At 43.6% G+C, this 25,102-nt stretch overlaps 1 protein-coding gene across 3 annotated transcripts; it reads left to right on the forward strand.

The window, feature by feature from the left end:
* The first annotated feature begins 18,198 nt into the window (after positions 1 to 18,198).
* Positions 18,199 to 24,300, forward strand: LOC141272022 (oocyte zinc finger protein XlCOF8.4-like). Of its 3 annotated transcripts, none has more exons than XM_073682305.1 (7): positions 18,199 to 18,321; positions 18,623 to 18,772; positions 18,902 to 19,081; positions 19,155 to 19,278; positions 19,361 to 19,458; positions 19,785 to 19,887; positions 23,297 to 24,300. In XM_073682305.1, exons 2-7 carry the CDS (start codon positions 18,695 to 18,697, stop codon positions 23,884 to 23,886), a joined length of 1,173 nt encoding a protein of 390 aa, XP_073538406.1. In that variant the 5' UTR covers positions 18,199 to 18,321; positions 18,623 to 18,694; the 3' UTR covers positions 23,887 to 24,300. The 3 variants fall into 3 exon arrangements, with proteins under 3 accessions (XP_073538406.1, XP_073538407.1, XP_073538408.1); XM_073682306.1 differs by having other exon boundaries at positions 19,797 to 19,887; XM_073682307.1 differs by lacking the exon at positions 18,623 to 18,772 and having other exon boundaries at positions 18,247 to 18,321.
* The last annotated feature ends 802 nt before the right edge of the window (positions 24,301 to 25,102 follow it).

Raw genomic sequence — 25,102 nt, forward strand, 5'->3', positions numbered from 1 at the left:
GATAACTCCAAAATGGTGACAAATTCCCTTTAAGAACTTTGTCTAGACCTTCCTGCAAGAAATCCAGTATCTGGGCTTATGAGGGTCTGGATGAGAAGGTGCACACCATGACATAAATGTCTTCCACATCTTGTGATATATGGAGTTTGTCACTGGATTCCTGCTTTTTTGGAGGGTCCTAATGACTCTGTCTGAAAGACACCTGGCTTTTAGTATCGATAATTCAGTAGCCAGGCTGCTAGGTGTAGTCTCTCTGGGTCTGGATAAAAGACTGGTCCTTGGAGAAGAAAATCTCTCATGGGAGGAAGGATTAGGGGACAGTCTATAATTAGGTTGGTCAGACTGCTGAACCAACTTCTTTTTGGCTAGAGGGGAGCCACTAGGATCACTCTGGTACCTTCGGCTCTTATTTTCTGCAGGGTCCTCGGTAGGATAGGTAGAGGAGGGAAGGCATATGCCAACTTGAATTTCCACAGGTGGGCGAATGCATCTACTCCCAGGCACGGATCGCTTGAATCCAGGAAGAAGAACTGAGGTACCTTTGCATTCTGGTGTCCTGCAAAGAGGTCTACCTCCGGATAGCCCCATCTTTTGGTTAGAACCCGGAAGACTTCCGGATTTAGGCTCCACTCTCCAGGATGAATCTTTGTCCTGCTGAGGAAATCGGCCTGGATGTTGATCGAGCCCTTGATGTGAAGAGCTGAGAGGGACCTAGGTGCTCTTCAGCCCAGGAAAATATTCTCTTTGAGATTGATTTTAAGTCCTTGTTTTTTGTACTTCCTTGGTGACAAAAAAAGGGCTACTGTGGTCATGTTGTCTGAGAGAATTTTTACATGGGAATTTTGTATCAGAAATTCTGCAGATTCGAGGACTTCTTCTACAGCCTTCAATTCTCTGAAGTTGGATGATTGACTTATTTCTCTGGACCAGACACCTTGGAACAACTCCTAGGAGACCATTGCTCCCCACCTTTATGGTAATCAATGGGTTCTGGATCCTAGGATCTCTGCTGAGATTTCTTGTGCTTAGCCACCAGGATAGGGAAGACTTGACTCGTGACGGTATAGGAATTCTTCCGTTTAGAGACTGTGGAGACCCGTCCCAATTTGCCAGAATATGAGTCTGGAGTGTTCTGGTGTGTGCTTGAGCCCAAACCACCATCTGAATGCATGACGTCATGGATCCGAGAACTGACACGGCACTTCTTAGCGATACTACCTTCTTGTTTCATAGAACGCTGACCTTTGACTTCAACATGATTTGTTTCTGTTTGGAAAAAAAAGATGTTTGGCTCTGTGAGTCCAACAATACCCCCAGGAATGTTTTCGTCTTGGAGGGAATCATATCTGACTTTTTGTGGTTTATCAACCAGCCTAGTGATGATAGAATCTGGGTGGTCAAGCGTACGTGTTCCTGGAGTAATGGAACTGAGGAGGCAATTATCAGAAGGTCGTCGAGATAAGGTATTATGTAAATATCTTGATTTCTGATATATGCCATGACCTCTGCCATGATTTTTGTTAAGATCTGTGGGGCTGATGATATTCTGAATGGAAGAACATTGAATTGAATCTTAGGAATTTCCGATAAGATGGATGAATCGGGACATGGTAATATGCATCTTGGAGCTCGATCGTAAACATGACAAAGGACAAGATTATCAGAGGAACAGTTGATTTGATCGACTCCATCTTGAACTTTCTGTAAAGTATGTGTTGATTCAGAGGTTTCAGATTGATTATGATCCGATGGGAACCTCCCGTTTTTTTTTATCAGGAAGAGTTTGGAGTAGTGTCCAGGAAGAGTTTGGAGTAGTGTCCTCTGCATCTCTCCTCTGTTGGAACTAGAGAGATCACCTCTGAAGATAGTAGGTCTCTCAGACAGGATATCAGGGTGGTTCGTAGCTCCGGAGAGGAGAGCCGTGTTGTTTTCACTCTCCGTGGGGGGGTAGGAAGAGAGTTCTATTTGTACCCCAGACTCGACCAATCTTAAGATCCATGGGTCTGAGCAGATCTTTCGCCACTGGGGAAGAAAGGTCGAGATACGGCCCCCGACTGTCTCGGCATCATGGTTTGTTTTGACGCAGGTTCTGGGAAAGAAAAAGATTCCTGCCCCTTCCCCCTTTCGGGTAGCTGCACCGACCTGACTTCCCTTTACCTCTATATTGTGGAGTTTGGTCCTGAGAAGGTCGAAAGGGTCTCTTTTTCGAGCTTCTAGGCTCGGGGAGGGATTTATTTTTATCCAAAGCTTTTTCAAGTAGGTCGTCTAGGGCTGGTCCAAACATACACTTTCCCTTAAAGGGAATGGAGCATAGCTTCATCTTTGACGTGACGTCCCCACTCCAAGACTTCAACCACAGGGCGCGTCTTACCGAATTGGATAGCCATGATGATCTTGCTGCCACTCTTACTGACTCTGAAGAAGCATCTGCCAGGAATCCTGTAGCTTTCTGGGGGAGTAGTAATGATGCCAGAATATCTTCTCTGGGAGTGCCTGAGGCCAAGTGTTCGTCCAGCTGACCTAGCCAACGAGACATTGACCGGGCAACACATGTGGAGACGGCATTCATGTTTAATCGAGTTGCAGAGGTTTTCCATGATTTTCTCAATAGCCCTTACATTTTGCGTTCCAATGGGTCTTTTAGTTAGGAGGAATCTTCGAATGGCAAGGTGGTTTTCTTTGGCACCCGCGCAACCTGGATGTCAACCTTTGGGATCTCTGACCAGCATTTTGTTGTTTCGTTATCAATCGGAAATCTAGCCTTTAGATCTGCGGGGATATTCAGCCTCTTTTTCGGGGAATGCCATTCCTCTAACACCAGATCCCGAATGTTTTGGTGAATAGGAAAAACTAATTTTTGCCTAGAGCGTAGACCTCCAAACATTTCCTCCTGCACTGTCTGGGAAACCTTTTCTTCCTCGACTTCCATAGTCTTCCTTACTGCAATAAGTAGTTCTTCCATACTATCTGCTGAAAAATAATATTTCTTCCGATGAGATTCCTCAGGTCCCGGGCTCAGCTCGCCCTCTTCTGGAGTTTCTTCTGGAATAGAAATCTCATCCAGAGGATCCTTGTCCTCTTCTTCTACCAGGCTGATCTTCGTTTTCTTTGCAGCCGGGGAAGTGGGAATTGTGTCTTGGCTGGGTGATGGTGTTGGGTGGGAAAATGAGACTAAGGAGGATTTGATCTCCTGTAGCAATATTCCTTTTCTCCGTGCATTCCTTGCATAATGGTTTCTTATGGGAATCTTTTGGAACAAATTGGACATCTACGAGATGTTTTGGATCTGTCTCCAGAAGCAGGTTTGCAGCCAATGAAGAGAATGCCAAGAGTGTGCAAAGCAGTCATCAAAGCAAAAGGTGGCTACTTTGAAGAACCTAGAATATAATACATATTTTCAGTTGTTTCACACTTTTTTGTTAAGTATATAATTCCATATGTGTTAATTCATAGTTTTGATGCCTTCAGTGTGAATGTACAATTTTCATAGTCATGAAAATTCAGAAAAATCTTTAAATGAGAAGGTGTGTCCAAACTTTTGGTCTGTACTGTACCTATCCATGTACTTTATATTTGAGTTACTGCAAATTATGTACTCCTCCCTCGCTAAAAATTCTCCTCAAAATGTGTAAAAGGAGCAATTTTACCCCTCTGTAAAATATGTAATGTGACCTCTGCCAAAACCTGTCGTATGGAACAGCGGCAGCACCAGCAGTCAGAGTCTCAGCAAAAAGCAACTTATTTCCCTTTACAAAAAAATAAAAAATCTCTAAAAAAAACAACATTTTGCCCCATATATGACCTGGACAACTAATCAGGCTGCATGGACCACATGGAAAGCCAAGTCGCATAAGCGAGTATCGGGAGTATCACTTTTTTTATTTTTCTAAAGATTGCTGCTGAAGGCAAAAGAAATTGTCAGCGACACCTCAACGATTTAGTGCGGGTCTATATATGAGGACTTTGCCGCAGATTGTTTCCCCAACAAATCGCAATGTGTGAACACACCCTGATTTAGATTCAACGTGCAGTTACTCTACACTAATGTCACACCAAGATTTATAATTATAAAAATGAAAATTCAGCCCATAGAATTATTTATGTGTTTTAATAAAATTCTTGAGAACTAACAAAAAGGAGAAAGATATAAACATATTTATACATACAAATGTAGAACAATGAACTTTACAAGTCAATCCATAGAATTAAGCCACGCTGAATATTAGAGCCAATGAAAGCAAAAACCTTTTGTACCCGAGTCCCCAGTGCTTTAGTTGTAAAAATGGTGAAAAATTGGATTTCTGTATTTACCATAAAATTCCTTTCTCGTTGAATACATTTGAGGATACAATAGCGTGAGTGTATACCCTGCCACTAGAGGGCATTTCATCTTATAACCCCGAGATATATCAGGGTCATTGAGGTGGTGTCCACATGAGCCATCCAGATCTCCCTGAAGGAGAGATGTGCCCCCCAAGCTGAAAAGGTGAAAGGACTACAGGAGGCTGGCAACGGGGCTCCCAGCAAGATGACAAGGTGCCTGGATGAAAATAGGCCCAAGAGGCACCTATTGCAAACCAGCAAGGGTGCAGGAGCTGTGAAATCACGCTGTGTCCCCAAATGGCAATGGTGACAGAAGAAACCTGGGTCTTCTATCTGGATGCTTGCTTAGGAAAGGAACAGTGCCAGGACAGGAGAAAAGAGGCAGCAAGGGGGCCTGCAGCACTGCAAACACTGGCTGGAGCCCAGGAAAATAAACACTGTGAAAACTGCTTGCGGGAAGAAAAATCCCACTCACCAACCAGTGTCACGCACCTGCCCAGAGCCTACAGACCAGAGCCTAAAAAAAAAAAAAAAAAGGAGGACACCGGTCAAAAGGAAGGGGACCTGTGTGGGCCCTATACCACAGATAATGCTTCCTAGGATGGCACAGAAAAGCGCCATAGAGAAGCATCAAGTAAGCACAGAAAGGGGCTGTAAAGCAGAAAATGGGATAGGGAGGAAAAAGACTAGCCCAAAGGAAATAAAAGGGTGGGAGACCCCCAGGGAACAGAACCTAGCAAGCCAATAGAAATGGAGAGAGAGAGGGGTGCAGGGGGAGGTTTTGGAGAAATTATACTCATCTATCTGACATCATCGAACGCCTGCAGTGTCATCTCTTTGGTGTTCTCACGTGGACTTTGGGGACACTAGCACTCCACTTGGTGAAGAGGTGACCAGTGATGGAATGGCATCTGCAGGGAGGTGCACTACTGTGGAGGCATGGCATGGTGAGTAGATGATGAGGGAAATCCACAATACCTAGCATAAAACAGAAAAAAAATCATGCAGAAGACTCAATACAAGTTGTGCCTGATTCCTATGGACACTAGGCTAAACTTGAGCAGCATAATGTCTGAGTAGAGAATATAGCCCGTTATGTGGAGACAACATATATATATATATATATATATATATATATATATATATATATATATATATATATATATATATAATATATATTTTTTTATACACAGTTTGGAGCCTCCTGGTGGACGGGCTTAAACCTGAATTCCTGTGTTGCCCAATACTATTAATGGGCGACACAAACAGGCAAATCCCTGCATGTGTCACAGCTATCTGACAGCCGTAACACAAACATAGATACCGAGCATACCGCAAATACTCGGCGAGCACCCGAGCGTGCTTGATTAAAGGGTTAAACGAGCACGCTTGCTCATTACTATATCCCACCCTTCAGATCCCCCAATATCACCCCCTTCCCTGTTCAGCTCCACCCACCACACGCAGACTCACACAAGTAACACTACACTTCCCTGGGCACCCCCCTCATGCAGCCAAACGCAAGTGACATCACACATCATCCTGCGCTGTGCCATGTAACATCACCCTCTTCCCCACATCAGCTTCCAGTCCCACGTGAGTAAAATCACCCCTGTCCCCACGCAGCCCCCCACACAAGACATCACCCCGTTCCCCACATCAGTCCACAAGCAAGCAGACCAACTCCACTAAGGAGAAACTTTTTTTTTTTTTGCAAAGCCGGGGCAGGATGGAGAGACATTAGGGGCAGGAAGGGGAGACATTAGGGGCAGGATGGAGAGACATTAGGGCCAGGATGGAGAGACATTAGGGCCAGAATGGAGAGACATTAGGGCCAGGATGGAGAGACATTAGGGGCAGTATGGAGAGACATTATTACTGTAGGGGCTAATTATGGATATTATTACTGCTGTGATGTATTTTATTTTTGAGGATACGAGGGGGGTCCTGTTACTGTGCAGGGCAGCACGATGTCGCTTTTTTTTCTTCCTCTAGTGTAGTGTAGAAGTTGGGGAAAAAGAGGGGAATGTCCCCTAGAAGCGGTGCTTTAGATAATTGTGTTATTTTATGCAGAGACGAGTTCTGGCTGGAAGAAGTGATGGTGGTCTGCGCTGGATGAAGAAAAGCGAAGATGAAGGACTTCAGCTAGAGACGTCACTGGTGAGTCAGTGTTACCTGTGCACTGACACTACACACTATATGCTATATACAGAGCTCCTATGTATAATGTCACTGGTGATCACTGTATTAACTGTACACTGACACTATATACAGAGCTCCGGTATATAATGTCACTGGTGATCACTGTATTACATGTATACTGAATCTATACACTGTATACTATGTACAGAACTCCTGTGTATAATGGCACTTATGGCAATATTATGTTTTTATTTTAATGATCAGTATTTTAGTATTCGGTCACTATGTGGTGGTAATATGTGACCTGGTCATGGTGTGACTGTATTTGTTCCTTGTATGTGGTATTATTCGGTCACTATGTGGTGGTAATATGTGGTCTGGTCATGGTGTGACGGTATTTGTCCTTTGTATGTGATATTATTGGTCATTTTAAAATATGTATGTGTCACATTCCCTTAAAGAAAAAATATATATATACCTAAAAAGAGTATAGGATATTTTAAGAAATGTTTAATAGGTTAGAGTAGAGTAGAGTGGGGCCCGGCCAGAAGAGTCTACCTTGTCGTGGTGGCAGCTTAAAAAATCTTTTAGCCAAAATAAAAGCTGATGGCCATGTATGTGATCTGGTGTTCAATGGTAACTGCTAATGTGTGATTGGTGAGGATGTGGTACAGAAGTGGAGTTTTTTTTCAAGAGTGGGTGGTGGGACTGTGGAAGGTTCAAGTGGTGGAAGCGGAGCTAGGGTAGAGCCTGGGCGGAGTCTCAAGGGGGCCCGAAAACTTTGCCAGTATGGGGCCCCGAACTTCCTGGTGGCAGCTTTGCTCCCACCTTCCCCACTCAGACCTCCAGCGCGCAGCCCCATGCAAGTAACGGCCCCCCCTCCTTCCTCACGCACACCCACACTCAAGTAACAGGACCTCCTTCCCCACGCAGACCCCCAGCATGCAGCCATACGCAAGTAACAGAAGCACTCATACCCCATGCAGACCCCCAGCATGCAGACCCACGCAAGTAACACCCCCCTCATTCTCCAAGCAAACCCATGCGATTTTTCAGCACCCCTCCTTCCTCATGCTGACCCCCAGAACGCGACCCCACACAAGTAACAGCACCACCTACATTCCCACACAGACCACAGAACGCAGCCCCACGCAAGTAAAAGCACCCCCTCCTTCCCCACGCAGACCCCCAGCCCCACGCAAGTAACAGCACCCCCTCCTTCCCCACGCAGACCGCAAGCCCCACGCAAGTAACAGCACCCCCTCCTTCCCCACGCAGACCCCAAGCCCCACGCAAGTAACAGCACCCCCTCCTTCCCCACGCAGGCCCCAAGCCCCACGCAAGTAACAGCACCCCCTACTTCCCCAAGCAGACCCCCAGCCCCATGCAAGTAACAGCACCCCCTCCTTCCCCACGCAGACCCCCAGCCCCACGCAAGTAACAGCACCCCATTCTTCCCAACGCAGACCGCCAGCATGCAGCATTGCGCAAGTAACAACATCCCCTCCTTCCCCACACAAACCCCCAGTAAGCAGCCCCACACAATAGAACCCTCTCCTTTCCCACATAGACCCCCAGCATGCAGCCCCATGTGAATAACAGCACTCCCTCCTTCCGCACGCACACCTCAAGCCCCACGCAAGTAGCAGCACTTGTTCCTTCCCCACCCAGACCCCCTGCACGCAGCCCCAAGCATGTAACAGCACCCCCTCCTTTCCCAAGCAGACCCCAGCACTCAGCCATACGCAAGTAACAGCACCCCTTCCTTCCTCACGCAGACCTTCAGCATGCAGCCACATGCAAGTAACAGCACCCCCTCGTTCACCACGCAGATCCCCAGCACGCTGCCCCACGCAAGTAACAGGACCCCCTCCTTGCCTATGCAATTCTCCAGAAGGCAGCCCATTGCAAATAATACCACCCCTTCCTTCCCTACACAGGCCCACAGCCCCACACAATTAACACCACCCCCTCTTTCCTCACACAGACCCTCAGCCCTACGCAAATAACAGCACCCCCTTCTTCCCCACGCGGACCCTCAGCACGAAGCCCCATGCAAGTAACAGGACCCCCTCCTTACCCACGCAGACCCCCAGCACAAAGCCCCACACAAGTAACAGCAACCACTCCATCCCCATGCAGACCCCCAGCCCCATGCAAGTAACAGGATGCCCTCCTTCCCCACGCAGCCCCACCCATACAAAATCACCCTGTTCCCTGTGCAGCCCTCTAACATGCAGCCCCCCTGCAGGAACCAGAGCTGTGGAGTCGGTAAGCCAAACTCCGACTCCTCAATTTCCATGACACCGACTCCACGACTCCCTCATACATGGCTCATGTTTAAGTGATAAATTTAATGTAGCACAGATTCATCTCAGCTAAAAGTCTAGACCTGTAGATCAGGAATAGGACAGACATTTATAGGACATTTCATAACTTTCCCAAATTCTTATGAAAAAATATTCCCCACACATATATTTTCGGAGTCAGAGTTGGTCCATTTTATACCGACTACAACTCCGACTCCACAGCCCTGGCAGGAACATCCAATTATCTGCGCCCCCAAAACACCTCAGATCCTCAGTGTCATCTCTCCGCAGCCTCATCAGCAGCCGCAGCACAACACAGCATACAAAAGTAAAAGTCAGCGTCCATATCAGGGTGTTCAGTTGCAAAAGCGGTGTTAATTCCGCCATCTCAAAACACACAACATTTCGACCCTGTGTGGGTCTTTGTCAAGTATAGGTGAACAAACACGGGGCCGTCCTTATGTAGTATGTTTCATATTAGATCACCAATTACTGCAAAGGTACAACCCCCACATCAATAATAATTAGATAATTAGAATGTAATACAAAAAAAAAAAAGATCCATACATTAACACAGAGGTTATTTTAAATACAATATCCATAAAATACAATCTTACTCAAAGCGAATATATTAGACCATTATTTACATATGTACTGTACCTCAGATAGCCTATCAGGCTTGGCATCTTGATATCTAAGCAGCCACCCACCAATCACTTCATATGGGGTCATAAGTATAGAGGTTCTCCAGACCAATGACCATATGTGTGTGGTTAGGCACCATAGGCCTATGTCCACAAGCAAAAGGATCTACCACATTACAGGACAGCGATCGCGTAACCGCACCCATGTGACCTGCGATCCCATCACGTTTGCACAAGCAGAGTACATTATTGGTCAAAATGCACATTTTATTGCTAGAATAACCCCCACATTATGTATATATACCTCTCCTAACCCCACATTATATATATATAGACCTCTCCTAACCCCCACATTATGTATATATAGACCTCTTCTAACCCCACATTATGTATATAGACCTCTCCTAACCCCACATTATGTATATACCTATCCTAACCCCACAATATGTATATAGACCTCTCCTATCCCCCACATTATGTATATAGACCTCTCCTAACCCCACATTATGTGTATATAGACCTCTCCTAACCCCACATTATGTATATAGACCTCTCCTAACCCCCATATTATGTATATACACCTCTCCTAACCCCCATATTATGTATATAGACCTCTCCTAACCCCCACATTATGTATATAGACCGCTCCTAACCCCCACATTATGTATATAGACCTCTCCTAACCCCACATTATGTATATAGACCTCTCCTAACCCCCACATTATGTATATAGACCGCTCCCAACCCCCACGTTATGTATATAGACCTCTCCTAACCCCACATTATGTATATAGACCTCTCCTAACCCCCACATTATATATATAGACCTCTCCTAACCCCCACATTATGTATATATAGACCTCTCCTAACCCCACATTATGTATATAGACCTTTCCTATCCCCCACATTATGTATATAGACCTCTCCTAAACCCACATTATGTATATATAGACCTCTCCTAACCCCCACATTATGTATATATAGACCTCAAAAGTATTGGCACCCTTGCAATTCTGTCAGATAATACTCAGTTTCTTCCTGAAAATGATTGCAATCACAAATTCTTTGGTATTATTATCTTCATTTAATTTGCTTGCAAGGAAAAAACACAAAAGAGAATGAAGCAAAAATCAAATCATTGATCATTTCACACAAAACTCCAAAAATGGGCCAGACAAAAGTATTGGCACCCTCAATCTAATACTTGGTTGCACAACCTTTAGCCAAAATAACTGCGAACAACCGCTTCCGGTAACCATCAATGAGTTTCTTACAATGCTCTGCTTGAATTGTAGACCATTCTTCTTTGGCAAACTGCTCCAGGTCCCTGATATTTGAAGGGTGCCTTCTCCAAACTGCCATTTTGAGATCTCTCCACAGGTGTTCTATGGGATTCAGGTCTGGACTAATTGCTGGCCACCTTAGAAGTCTCCAGTGCTTTCTCTCAAACCATTTTATAGTGCTTTTGGAAGTGTGTTTAGGGTCATTGTCCTGCTGGAAGACCCATGACCTCTGAGGGAGACCGAGCTTTCTCACACTGGGCCCTACATTATGCTGCAAAATTTGTTGGTAGTCTTCAGACTTCATAATGTCATGTACACGGTCAAGCAGTCCAGTGCCAGAGGCTGCAAAGCAACCCCAAAACATCAGGGAACCTCCGCCATGTTTGACTGTAGGGACCGTGTTCTTTTCTTTGAATGCCTCTTTTTTTGTCCTGTACACTCTATGTTGATGCTTTTTCCCAAAAAAGATCTACTTTTGTCTCATCTGACCAGAGAACATTCTTCCAAAACGTTTTAGGCTTTCTCAGGTAAGTTTTGGCAAACTCCAGCCTGGCTTTTTTATGTCTCGGGGTAAGAAGTGGGGTCTTCCTGGGTATCCTACCATACAGTCCCTTTTCATTCAGACGCCGACGGATAGTACGGGTTGACACTGTTGTACCCTCTGACTGCACGGCAGCTTGAACTTGTTTGGATGTTAGTCGAGGTTCTTTATCCACCATCCGCACAATCTTGCGTTGAAATCTCTCGTCAATTTTTCTTTTCCGTCCACATGTAGGGAGGTTAGCCACAGTGCCATGGGCTTTAACCCCTTTACAGCCCATGCCATATTAGTACGCACATTTGCGTACCCCCCGTTCAGTGAGGGCTGCTGCGCTGAGCCCACACTGAACCGGGCACATGTCAGCTGATTCTTACAGCTGACATGTGCCCGCAACAGCCGCGGGTGGAATCGCGATCCACCCGCGGCTGTTAACATGTTAAATGCCGCTGTCAATCTCCGACAGCGGCATTTAACGCACGCTTCCGGGTTGCGCGTCATAAGCCCTGCCCATCGGCGACCTCGTCACGTGATCGCGGGTCACCGATGGGTGGGCATGACAACCCAGGGTCTGCAGCAGACGCCTGTGGTTGTCATGATCTGGTCGCTATGAGCGCCACCTAGTGGTCGGCGCTCATAGCACAGGACCATTTCTGCCGCATGCAGGGGATCTGCTGGTCCCCTGTATGTAGCAGAGCCGATCAGACAACTGCTGCTTCTAGTCTCCCATGGAGACTATTGAAGCATGCAGTAAGTGGGAAAAAAAAAAAGTTTTTAAAAATATATAAAAAATATAAACGTTTAAATCACCCTCCTTTCGCCCCATTCAAAATAAAATATATATAAAAAAAACCTACATAGACATATTTGGTATCGCCGCGTTCAGAATCGCCCCATCTATCAATATAAAAAAAGAATTAATCCGATCGGTAAACGGTGTAACGAGAAAAAAATTGTAAACGCCAGAATTACGTTTTTTGGTCGCCGCAAAATTTCAATAAAATGCAGTAACGGGCGATCAAAACATCGGATCTACCCCAAAATGTTATCAATAAAAACGTCAGCCCGGCGCGCAAAAAATAAGCCCTCACCCAGCCCCAGATCACGAAAAATGGAGACGCTACAGGTCTCGGAAAATGGCGCTATTTTTTTTTTTACCAAATTTTGGAATTTTTTTTCACAACTTAAATATAAAAGAACCTATACATGTTTGGTGTCTACGAACTCGTAATGACCTGGAGAATAATAATGGCTGGTCAGTTTTAGCATTCAGTGAACGTGGTAAAAAAATAAATAAAAAACAACTGTGGTATTGCACTTTTTTTGCAATTTTACCGCACTTGGAATTTTTTTCCCGTTTTCCCGTACACGATATGGTAAAACTAGTAATGGCGTTGAAAAGTACAACTTGTCCCGCAAAAAATAAGCTCTCACATGGCCATATTGTCCAAAAAATAAAATCGCTATGGCTCTGGGAACAAGGGGAGCAAAAAACGAAAAAGCAAAAACGACAAAACCCAAGGTTGTGAAAGGGTTAAACTTCTTGATGACACTGCGCACGGAAGACACAGGAACATTCAGGTCTTTGGAGATGGACTTGTAGGTTTGAGATTGCTCATGCTTCCTCACAATTTGGTTTCTCAAGTCCTCAGACAGTTTTTTGGTCTTCTTTCTTTTCTCCATGCTCAATGTGGTACACACAAGGACACAGGACAGAGGATGAGTCAACTTTAATCCATGTTAACTGGCTGCAAGTGTGATTTAGTTATTGCCAACACCTGTTAGGTGCCACAGGTAAGTTACAGGTGCTGTTAATTACACGAATTAGAGAAGCATCACATGATGCATCAAACAGTGCCAATACTTTTGTCCACCCCCTTTTTTAGGTTTGGTGTGGAATTATATCCAATTTGGCTTTAGGACAATTCTTTTTGTGTTTTTTCATTGAAGACAAATTAAATGAAGATAATAATACCAAAGAATTTGTGATTGCAATCATTTTCAGGAAGAAACTGAGTATTATCTGACAGAATTGCAGGGGTGCCAATACTTTTGGCCACCACTGTATATAGACCTTTCCTAACCCCCACATTATGTATATAGACCTCCCCTAACCCCACATTATGTATATAGACCTCTCCTAACCCCCACATTATGTATATAAACCTCTCCTAACCCCCACATTATGTGTATATACCTCTCCTATCCCCCACATTATGTATATATACCTCTCCTATCCCCCACATTATGTGTATATAGACCTCTCCTAACCACACATTATATATATATAGACCTCTCCTAACCCCCACATTATGTACATAGACCTCTCCTAACCCCCACATTATGTATATATACCTCTCCTATCCCCCACATTATGTATACAGACCTCCCCTATCACCCACATTATGTGTATATAGACCTCTCCTAACCCCCACATTATGTGTATATACCTCTCCTATCCCCCACATTATGTACATATAGATCTCTCCTAACCCCACATTATGTGTATATAGTCCTCTCCTAACCCCACATTATATATATATACCATTCCTAACCCCCACATTATGTATATATACCTCTCCTAACTTCCACATTATGTATATAGACCTCTCCTAACCCCCACATTATGTATATACACCTCTCCTAACCCCCACATTATGTATATAGACCTCCCCTAACCCCACATTATGTATATAGACCTCCCCTAACCCCCATATTATGTATATAGACCTCTCCTAACTCCCACATTATGTATATATACCTCTCCTATCCCCCACATTATGTATACAGACCTCCCCTATCCCCCACATTATGTGTATATATACCTCTCCTAATCCCCACATTATGTGTATATACCTCTCCTATCCCCCACATTATGTATATATAGATCTCTCCTAACCCCACATTGTGTATATAGACCTCTCCTAACCCCACATTATGTATATATACCTCTCCTATCCCCCACATTATGTATATAGACCTCTCCTATCCCCCACATTATGTATATAGACCTCTCCTATCCCCCACATTATGTATATAGACCTCTCCTATCCCCCACATTATGTATATAGACCTCTTCTATCCCCCACATTATGTATATAGACCTCTCCTATCCCCCACATTATGTATATAGACCTCTCCTAACCCCACATTATGTATATAGATCTCTCCTATCCCCCACATTATGTATATATACCATTCCTAACCCCCACATTATGTATATAGACCTCTCCTAACCCCCACATTATGTATATACACCTCTCCTAACCCCTATATTATGTATATAGACCTCCTGTAACCCCACATTATGTATATAGACCTCTCATAACCCCCATATTATGTATATAGACCTCTCCTAACCCCACATTATGCATATACACCTCTCCTAACCCCATTTAACCCCTTTAAACCCCAAGACGTACTAATACGCGTCTGTGCCCTGGGCTTTAAGAGCCTGACCCGTATTAGTACGTCATGGCGATCGCGCGCGCACACAGGCTGTGAGGGTGCTATCACCGCCGGGTGTCAGCTGATTGTTACAGCTGACACCCGGTACTATGTGCAGGGAGCGGTCCCGCACCGCTCCCGGCACATTAACCCCCGCAATGCTGCGATTGAAGTCGATCGCAGCATTGCGGTGGCTAAGGGGAGGTGATCGCAATACTCACCTCCTCTTCCGGCCTCCAGCGCTGTCTGCCGCGGCTTCCCGGATGTTGCCATGACAACCCGATGTCGTCATGACAACATCTGGGTCACCAGACAGCAGGAAATTGTAAAAATATTAAAAAAAAAATAATCCACCAAAAATAAAAATATAATGTATCCATCAATAAATATTATTATGAAAAAACAAAAAACAAAAAATAAAAGTACACATATTTCGTATCGCCGCGTCCGGAACAACCTGACCTATAAAATTGTCAAACTAGTTAACCCCTTCAGTGAACACGGTAAAAAATAAAAATAAAAAACGAAGCAAAAAACAATGCTTTATCATCATACCGCCAAACAAAAAATGGAATAACACGCGATCAAAAAGACGAATATAAATAAAAATGGTACTGCTGAAAACGTCATCTCGTCCCGCAAAAAATAAGCCGCCATACAGCTCCATCAGCCGAAAATGAAAAAGTTATAGCTCTCAGAATAAAGCGATGCAAAAAAATTATTTTTTCTATAAAATAGCTTTTATTGTGTAGAAGCGCCAAAACATAGAAAAACGATATAAATGTGGTACCACTGTAAACGTACTGACCCGAAGAATAAAGCTACCATATAAATTTTACCACACGCGGAGCAGAATAAAAAAATAAAAAAAAAACAATTCCTGAATTGTTGGTTTTTGTTTATTCTGCCTCCCAAAAACCGGAATAGAAAGCGATCAAAAAATGTCAAGTGCTTAAAAATGGCACCAATAAAAACGTCAAGTCATCCCGCAAAAAATAAGCCGTCACATGACTCTGTCGGCCAAAATATGGAAAAATTATAGCTCTCAAAATATGGCGATGCAAAAACTAGATTTTACAAAATATGTGTCTTTTAGTGTGTGACAGCTGTCAATCATAAAAACCCGATATCATTCTGGTATCTCTGTAGTCGCAGAATAAAGTTGTCTAATCACTTATACCACACTAGGAACGGCGTAAAAAATAAACGCTAGGGCTGGGGTTGGTGTTAGGGTTGGGGTTAGGGTTGTTGTTTTTTTTCAAAAGTAAAAAAAAAAAAAAGATGACGATATGGCAACTAGTGTTGAGCGCAAGTGCTCGCTACTTGAGTTTGCATCGGGTTCTCGGGCATGCATTGAGTATCGCGGGTGCTCAAGTGACATGCTCGTGTCTCCGCCCCATATGCTTTGCGGCCAAAAAAAACTCGCGGGGATTGCCAGCCATGCACGAGCGATCCCCGCATGTTTTTTTTGGGGTGTCTAATAACCGTGAAACATGCGGGCGGGGACTCGAGCACCCGCGATACATGGTGCATACCTGAGTACCCGATGCAAACTCAAGTAGTGAGCACTTGCGCTCAAGACTAATGACAACTTATTCAATGTGATAACCTAATGTTATCAAATTCTGTGTCGTACCTCAGGGTTCAAAATGTTCACTATACCCCTTGATAAAATCCTTGAGGGGTGTAGTTTCCAAAATGGGGTCACTTGTGGGGGGTTTCCACTATTTAGGCACATCAGGGGCTCTCCAAACGCGACATGGCGTCCGCTCTCTATTCCAGACGATTTTGCGTTCAAAAAGTCACACAGTGCTCCTTCCCTTCTGAACTCTGCCGTGCACCCAAACACTGTATTTTTCCCACATATGGGGTATTGGCGTACTCAGGAGAAATTGCACAAAAGTTTTTGGGGTCCATTTTCTCCTCTTACCCTTGTGAAAATCAAAAAATTGGGGCTAAAACATCATTTTTGTGGAAAAAGTTAGATTTTTTTATTTTCACGGCTCCATGTTATAAACTTCTGTAAAGGACTTGGGGGTTCAAGGTGCTCACCACACATCTAGATAAGTTCCCTGAGGGGTCTAGTTTCAAAAATGGTGTCACTTGTGGGGGGTTTCCACTGTTTAGGCACATCAGGGGCACATCCGCTAATTATTCAAGCAAATTTTACATTCAAAAAGTCAAATGGCGCTCCTTCCCTTCTGAACCCTGCCGTGCGCCCAAACAGTGGTTTTCCCCCACATATGGGGTATCTGCTTACTCAGGAGAAATTGCACAACAAACTGCATGGTGCAATTTCTCCTGTTACCCTTATGAAAATGCAAAAGTGGGAGATGAAAAACATTTTTGTGGGAAAAATGTGAAAATTTTATTTTTACGGCTCAATGTTATAAACTTCTGTGAAGCACTTGGGGATTCAAGGTGCTCACCACACATCTAGATAAGTTCCCTGAGGGGTCTAGTTTCCAAAGTGGTGTCACTTGTGGGGGGTTTCCACTGTTTAGGCACATCAGGGGCTCTCCAAATGCAACATGGCGTCCGCTAATTATTCAAGCAAATTTTACAAGTCAAATGACGCTCCTTCCCTTCCGAACCCTGCCGTGCGCCCAAACAGTGGTTTTTCCCCACATATGGGGTATCTGCGTGCCCAGGGGAAATTGCACAACAAATTTTGGGGTCCATTTTTTCCTGTTACCCCTGCAGAAATAAAAAAAAACTTGGGTCTAAAGTAACATTTTTGTGAAAAAAGTTAAATGTAAATTTTTTTCTTCCACATTCCAAAAATTCCTGTGAAGCACCTGAAGGGTTAATAAACTTCTTGACTGTGGTTTTGAGCACCTTGATGGGTGCAGTTTTTAGAATGGTGTCACTTTTGGGTATTTTCTGTCATAAAGGCCCCTCAAAATCACTTCAAATGTGATGTGGTCCCTAAAAAAATGGTTTTGTAAATTTTGGTGGAAAAATGAGAAATCGCTGGTCAACTTTTAACCCTTATAGCTCCCTAATAAAAAAACATTTGGTTCCAAAATTGTGCTGATATAAAGTAGACATGTGGGAAATGTTGTTTATTAACTCTTTTGTGTGACATATCTCTCTGATTTAAGGGGATAAAAATTCAAATTTTGAAAATTGCAAAATTTTCTAAATTTTCGCCAAATTTTCATTTTTTTTCACAAATAAACGCAAGTGATATCGAAGAAATTTTACCACAATCATGAAGTACAATATGTCATGAAAAAATAGTCTCAGAATCAGGGGGATCCATTGAAGTGTTCCAGAGTAATTACCTCATAAAGTGACAGTGGTCAGAATTGTAAAAATTGGCCTGGTCATTAACGTGCAAACGACCCTAAGGGGTTAATATAAACATTGTAATGGCATAAATTGCAAGTGCACACTACCTGTCAGTTGCATTTGCAGGACCTGCCACATCACTAGAGGGCGGTCACATGACAGCACAACACATCTTCCTGGTATCAGGTTTGCACTAATGCACTGGAGGAGGGGGCCCCGCCCCTTCCAGTGACATCATATCCTCACTTGATCACATGGGCATGACATAGGCAGAGGTCCTTTAGCCCATTTGGATTCAGTCTCTACCCTATCCTATCTAGCGTGCGGCTCTGCAGGTGGAGGTATGTGAAGATTCTCCATTACTGGGCACAGGGGACATTAACCCCTTCAGTGCTGAGACTATTTTGGCATTTTTGTGTTGTCACATTCAATGACACATAAAAAAATTTACATTATTTCTTTCTCTACTTTTGGTGCTGGATTGGAGATATTCTGTGATAAATCTCTGTATGTGACTATAATGTGATTGTGTGTGGACGGGGCCATGACTGGATGTAGTGATCATGTGAAGCCGGTAACAGCTCCGGAGATTTCTTACCTGGGATCTTTATGATGTTACATCATCATCTTCTCCCCATTCAGATCCCTACAATATCGGATCCGCTCAGTGGAGATCTTCTATATAAGAGAATTCTCCTGATTGACCCGTCATAGATGGATAGGGACAGGGACAAGATGGTGGAGAGGATATTACACCTCACCCTAGAGATCCTCTTCCGGCTTACTGGAGAGGTGAGAGATTCTGATGACGTCACATTACATCATTCTTATCTATGGGAATAACAGATGGATAGAACTGGAGAGGTGAGGACTCTGGAAATGTCTGTAGTGAGATTTATTAATGTGTCTCTACATAACCAGGATTACACAGTAGTGAAGAAGACCTCTAGTGAACGCTGTCAGGACCCTGTGTCTGAGGGATGGGGAAGACCCCTGAGCCCAATCACAGGGCCTCCACCTCACCCCCTGATACATGAGGACATCAATGACCAGAAGATCCTAGAACTCACCTACAAGATGATTGAGCTGCTGACTGGAGAGGTGACACTGCTGGGACATTATACAGTAACGCTATGAAGGGATCGGGGGATGACGGTATCATTGTATGTGTCAGGTTCCTATAAGGTGTCAGGATGTCACCGTCCATTTCTCCATGGAGGAGTGGGAGTATTTAGAAGGACACAAAGATCTGTACAAGGACGTCATGATGGAGGTTCCCCAGCCCCTCACATCACCAGGTAATAGACAGGACTAAATACACACGGCCTATAATTATCTGTATGTAAAAAATGAATTCAGTCCTGTATATGTTTTCTCCAGTTCTATCCAGTAAGAGGACAACACCAGAGAGATGTCCCCGTCCTCTTCTTCCACAGGACTGTAAACAAGAAGATCCCGATGTTTTTCAGGATCATCAGGTAGATGAAGAGGTGTCATGGAATCTACCCTGTTTGAAATTCTGAAGGCCAAAGGAGGTCGAAATTGCTAAAAGATAGGTGTCTCTATTAAATTGGTCATTCAGTGTATGTATTATACTTAGTGGAGATGACAGGACTAACGCTAACCATAGGTGTTAGAATGCTGTCTGGATCTTTTCACATTTTCTGGTTATGGAGACTGTTGGTTAGAATTAGGAGTAGATAGGTTGGATTTACACAGGAGACCTGAAGCTATGTGATAACTACTACTGTAGTTCTTCTATATCATTTCTTACGACTTCTCCATCTGTCCATGACTTTCACAGTCTTTGTTTCAGGGTAAAGATCTGACCCATATTAATACTACAGAGACATATTTGGGGGGTGATGTGCAGTGTAAAGAGGAGATTGCTACAGATAACCGCATAGGTGAGTAAAAACCACTAAATTCAACTCAGTCACTGGCTGGTGTTATTATGTGTTATAGGTTTTATGTTTTCTTTTTTTGTCACAAATTTTACGGAACAAAAATATGATTTATAAACTGTGAAGGATGACACCGGAGAGATCACACATATTTCACCACTGTCACAAATATGTAAAGGACCTGCACCTCGCAACCCCACCTAACGTCACTAATATGTTGAGGGGTCAGCGGTATGGTCTTCCAACTTTCACCAACGTAATGTTCCGCTCCTCCTGGGGATAAGTAAGGTCAGCTTGGCACAGTTTTACACAGACACCCCCTGTCCAAAAGGGGACAGCGAGGTACGGGGAGCGGGAGAAGGTGGCCCACGCAGCCGCTGGCATGGCACGGCACAACACTCGCTCACAACCCTGAAAGGCTTATAGACTCCTTTCACTAGCACCAGTGAAACAGCCTTGCCAGTCCAGTAGGACTGCCACTAGTTCCTTGTTCGATACAAGACCGGTCGGTTAACGGGATTATATGGGGCCAGAAAACAGCCCCGGTAGCATGTGACATTAAACCAAGAACACGGACGTGTGGATTCATGGATCGAGATAAAAGAGCAGCCCAAGGTTAAATTAGATATTTAATCGCCTTAAGGGCACACTAGACAAAACACTATATGCACAATGGATATACATATACAATGGTCAGATATGCAAATATAGGTGGTAATACAATAAGCATAAGCAGACAATATATGTCAGTTACCGGTTTGAAATTCGGCATTGGTGCTGGTAGCCACATGGGAGGTGTGGGGGTGCCAGCTGTTTCCGGTTTCTTCCAACACTATACACAGCGTTACCTCTGTCAGAAGTGAACCAGGGCTTCACATGAGTATTAAACCCCTTGGTTGGTCACTCCCTTTCCTGCCACCGAGTTGGTCCTAGTCCCCCTCACCTGGGCTCTTGGTAGCTGAAATTCCAAAACCTATGATCCATCATAACTTCTCTACAGAAGGTCATAGGATGACGGTTTGGGCACCATCAGACACAGCCGGACCTCTGTTATGCTTGGAGACCAAACACGGCTTTGATACCTGGCTTCTACTAGCTGTTCTACGTATCTCCCCTCCCCACCCCCCCAACCCCACCGACCCAGGGGTGCTAAAACAGATCGAGAGCCCAGTAGGCATTCGGCCCGTTCCCGACATCTCGAAAATGTAACCAGTATACATCTAGAAAGTACAGTAGCTTCATAATCTCCTTATGAAATTACTGCTCCTATCTGATTGGGGAATTTGATGGAAGCAGTTGCAGTGTGGACTCCCGGCAGGGAAGGTCTTGGTACCAGCTAGGCTGCTGAAAGTGTGAGCTTTTTCATTTGGAGCTGTTGAAGCTGGCCAAATTTCCTGTCTCAGCTTCACACGGATATGATATAGTCGATTGGCATGAGATTAAAACCCCCACCCATATTCTTCACATAAACTATGTAAGAAAAACAAATGTAATCTACGTTTTGACGTAAATTGACATAATACTGTTTTTCACACCGACAAACAATTAAAGGGCCGATCTACATACAATTTCTTCTGGCAATATGGACATTTGATCACTGCAGCAATTCTAGCTACTTCAGAAACGTGCCTGTCACAAACTTGGTGGTTAGTGACTAGTGGTCATATGCTTGTCTGGCCAGAAAACTAAGTACGGAGACCAGCATGATATTGATGCAGCATTGGAAAAAGAGTGCAGGGAATTAGGAAGGTACATATGATTTTATAAGGATGCGTACCCAGGACGTCCTTTCAATGGCGGAAGAGCCGCCAAGTTTTACTAAGCGAAGCCGCTTCAGGAAAACACTGGGGCTGTCCATAAAAATAATTGTTATGGACAACCCCTTCAACGTTCTCCACAGGTTCCCAAAACCTGAACCGTGGTATATTGAATCCCAATATAAAATAGCTTTCTAGATCTAATAACATGTAAAAGAAATTTGACCTCTAATTCAGTATCATGACCAGAAAAAGACTATGTGGTAACTGAGGGACTTCTAGAGAAAGGATTTAGAATTAGGCGCTTAGAGACTTTTTCAGCACAGAATGATTGTTCAAACTAAGTCTCGCCATTTGGTGCTTCACGGAGGACCCAGTCATTTATATATACCTTCCCACCTGCTTGGTTTCCCTCAATATTCACCACCCTCTTCTGTGATTGACAGCTCTGGCTTCATAGAGCCAGGGATTGGCGGAGATAGATGGAAACCAAGCAGGTGGGAAAGTATATTTAAATGTGATTGACAGCTCTGGCTTCATAGAGCCAGGGATTGGCGGAGATAGATGGAAACCAAGCAGGTGGGAAAGTATATTTAAATGATTGGCCCTGCCGTGAAACATCGAGTGCCTGTATTTGGTTTCAACAGTCATTCTGTGCTGACAGATTCCCTTTTAAGAAGAGAAACATGAAAAGAATTGGTAATCTGAAAAGATGCTGGTATGTGCAGCTTGTAGCTCACCAGATTGACCTGCCATATAGAGACCAAAAATCATGGAGTCAGTTGAGACCAGCGAACCCAATTCATCATTTGCGATTTATTGAAGTCACTTTTTTATTTTTTGTGTCTTGTATTCTCTGACGTTTTTTGCACCAAAGTTGCAAAAGTGCGCCAGATTGAAAATTCCACTAGAAACTTTACTCCAGGCAGGAATTGGAGTGAAATGCTAATTTTACCAAACGTGTGTTCTTGTTTTTTTTTTTGTAGCATTTCATGAATTTGTCTCAAATATCTGGATAAGCAAAGTTGTGGAGGAAAAAAAAAATTCAAGTTAAAAATAGGAGCAAAATGTATAGAGAATAAAGCGTAAATGTAAACTCCAAACTACTTCATAATGGCTGTTTGAGAAATGTTCTGCCACACTGAATGCACCAAAGTGTTTCAGGAACCAGTTTTCAAAACGAGACCACCGGGCCGCATCATGCTGGTGCATTTGTGAGCAGGCTGCATGGCCTAAACATGCTACCATGGCCTGAAGTATCTCCAGACTTGTCTCTCATCAAGCACATCTAGCACGTCTTCAGTCAGCAATTGCAAAGGCAGTTACCAACACTGGATCTTGATGATTTGTTTGGTCAAGTGCACTCAACATGACACAATTTTCCTCAGATATCTTCACTGATATCATGCCAAACTGTGTAAGTCTCTATATTTCTGAAGGTGGCGCTCATACTCCATACTGAATAATTCAAGATCTGCAAATTTTTCTTTCCATTTTTTCATCATTTGCATACCCATCCTGGTATTTCCAAAATTCCTCGAATTTTCCTTCTTGTTGCTGCAACTTCAATGCTGAGAAATGTAATATGATAATTAATTATATAATTTCAATGTAGTCTTATGGAAAAATAACAAATTAAGTTTTATTCTTGGCAGACGACTGTACCAGGAGCTCAGAGGGATATCTGATATCTTCCAATTTTGAAAAAGATGATCATGGTTTCAGACCGTATACATATGGAGAGCATGCCATTATACCAGATCTACCTCCAGTCCTTGACAGAAACATGTTATCATCTGATCCTTTTCAGCAGATTATATCGTCTGATTCGTCAAAGATTGATGTTCAACATTCAGTCTGTTATTTAATTTTTTCTCAAGAAGGCGCTCAGAGAGTCGAGAATCCATATTCATGTTCAGAATGTGGGAAAAGTTTTACACATAAATTAAATCTTGATATGCATCTTAGAAGTCACACAGCGGCGAAGCCATATAAGTGTTCAGAATGTGGTAAATGTTTTATACAGAAATTACATCTTGTTAGTCATCATAGAACTCACACAGGGGAGAAGCCATATAAATGTTCAGTATGTGGGAAATCTTTTACTAAGAAATCAAATATCGATGCACATCTGAGAATTCATACAGGGGAGAAGCCATTTTCATGTTCAGAATGTGGCAAATGTTTTAATCGGAAAACAAATCTTGTTAGACATCACAAAAGTCACATAGGGGAAAACACATAGTAATCTTCAGAATCTTAAAAATTATTTACAGAGAAATTACACCTTGTTGCATGTCAGTAAAATTAAGTAGACATAATATTTTTATTTTAATCCCTTCTCGTTGTAGGACTTAAAGGGGTAGTAGAGAGAGATAAAAATGTATTTCAATCTCCTAGAGATGAGCAGATCACTTTACGCAACCTTGGTCCACGGTCCAGGTCAATGCACTCTGTGAACAGGAGCAGCGCACTGGTGACTTCTCTCCAGCCTGGCAAATCAAACACCGCCCCAGGGAACGCGGAAGCTCAGGAAATTCACACAGCTCCTGTCCTCAGACAGCACTGACCTAGACCATGGACTGGGGTTGAGCAAAGCGATCCACTCATCTCTACAATCCACTTTCTGTCTAAAACTCTGCCCTTTCTTACATGTAACTTCATGTGATTTTCTTACTTCTCTCTGTGACTTCACATAATACCACTGGTGCTGCTACTAAGTGCTCCTTCTCCTTTCTGGGACTCTATGTTAGATGACTGTACATGGTTGGCATCTTGCTGCACATTACACATGCACCTTCACCAATGCTTACTTGAGTCTGTTTGCAAGATTGATGTCCACCCCTCACTCTCATTGTGCGCTGCCTGCATCTCTTTAGCTTGTATATGACCTATCATTTCCCTTCTCCCTGCTTCTCCAGCTCTCACTCCAGGCTTCTTGACAGGTCATATACAAGCTGTGATGATGCAGACAGGCAGGAAGTGTTGTAAAAGAGTGAAGGGGATGGTGAGCATCACATCAGCACAGATAGTGATAAGCCTTGGTGATAGGGGCATGGCAGTAGGATGCTAGCTATACCCCCTGAGCTCTGACATAACATCCAAAAAGGGAGAGGAAGCACTTAGAAGCAACACCAGTGCTATCATGTGAGGCCATAGTGAGAAGTAGTAAAGTCACATGAAGCTACATCTAAAATCAGGCCTTCATAAGTTTACACAGAATGGAGATTGAAATACATTTGTATCTTCCTAGATTACCACTTTAATAGTACACCCTATGTCAGGTCTTTATGTATAAATCTGGCTCAGGAGTTGAGTCTGCACTATACCGGGCCGATGCCGGTTGTATCAAACAGCTGGCAGATGCCTGTAATAACAATGATTAGCGCTACTCCGATTGCTCCTGTTTAACCATTTATTTGCTGCATTCACTATCAGAAGCTTTTAAATGGCACAATTTC

The sequence above is a fragment of the Phyllobates terribilis genome, unplaced genomic scaffold (assembly GCF_046119375.1).
Source record: "Phyllobates terribilis strain yellow unplaced genomic scaffold, ASM4611937v1 Scaffold_5__5_contigs__length_657084704, whole genome shotgun sequence".
In the NCBI taxonomy this organism is placed as follows: domain Eukaryota; kingdom Metazoa; phylum Chordata; class Amphibia; order Anura; family Dendrobatidae; genus Phyllobates; species Phyllobates terribilis.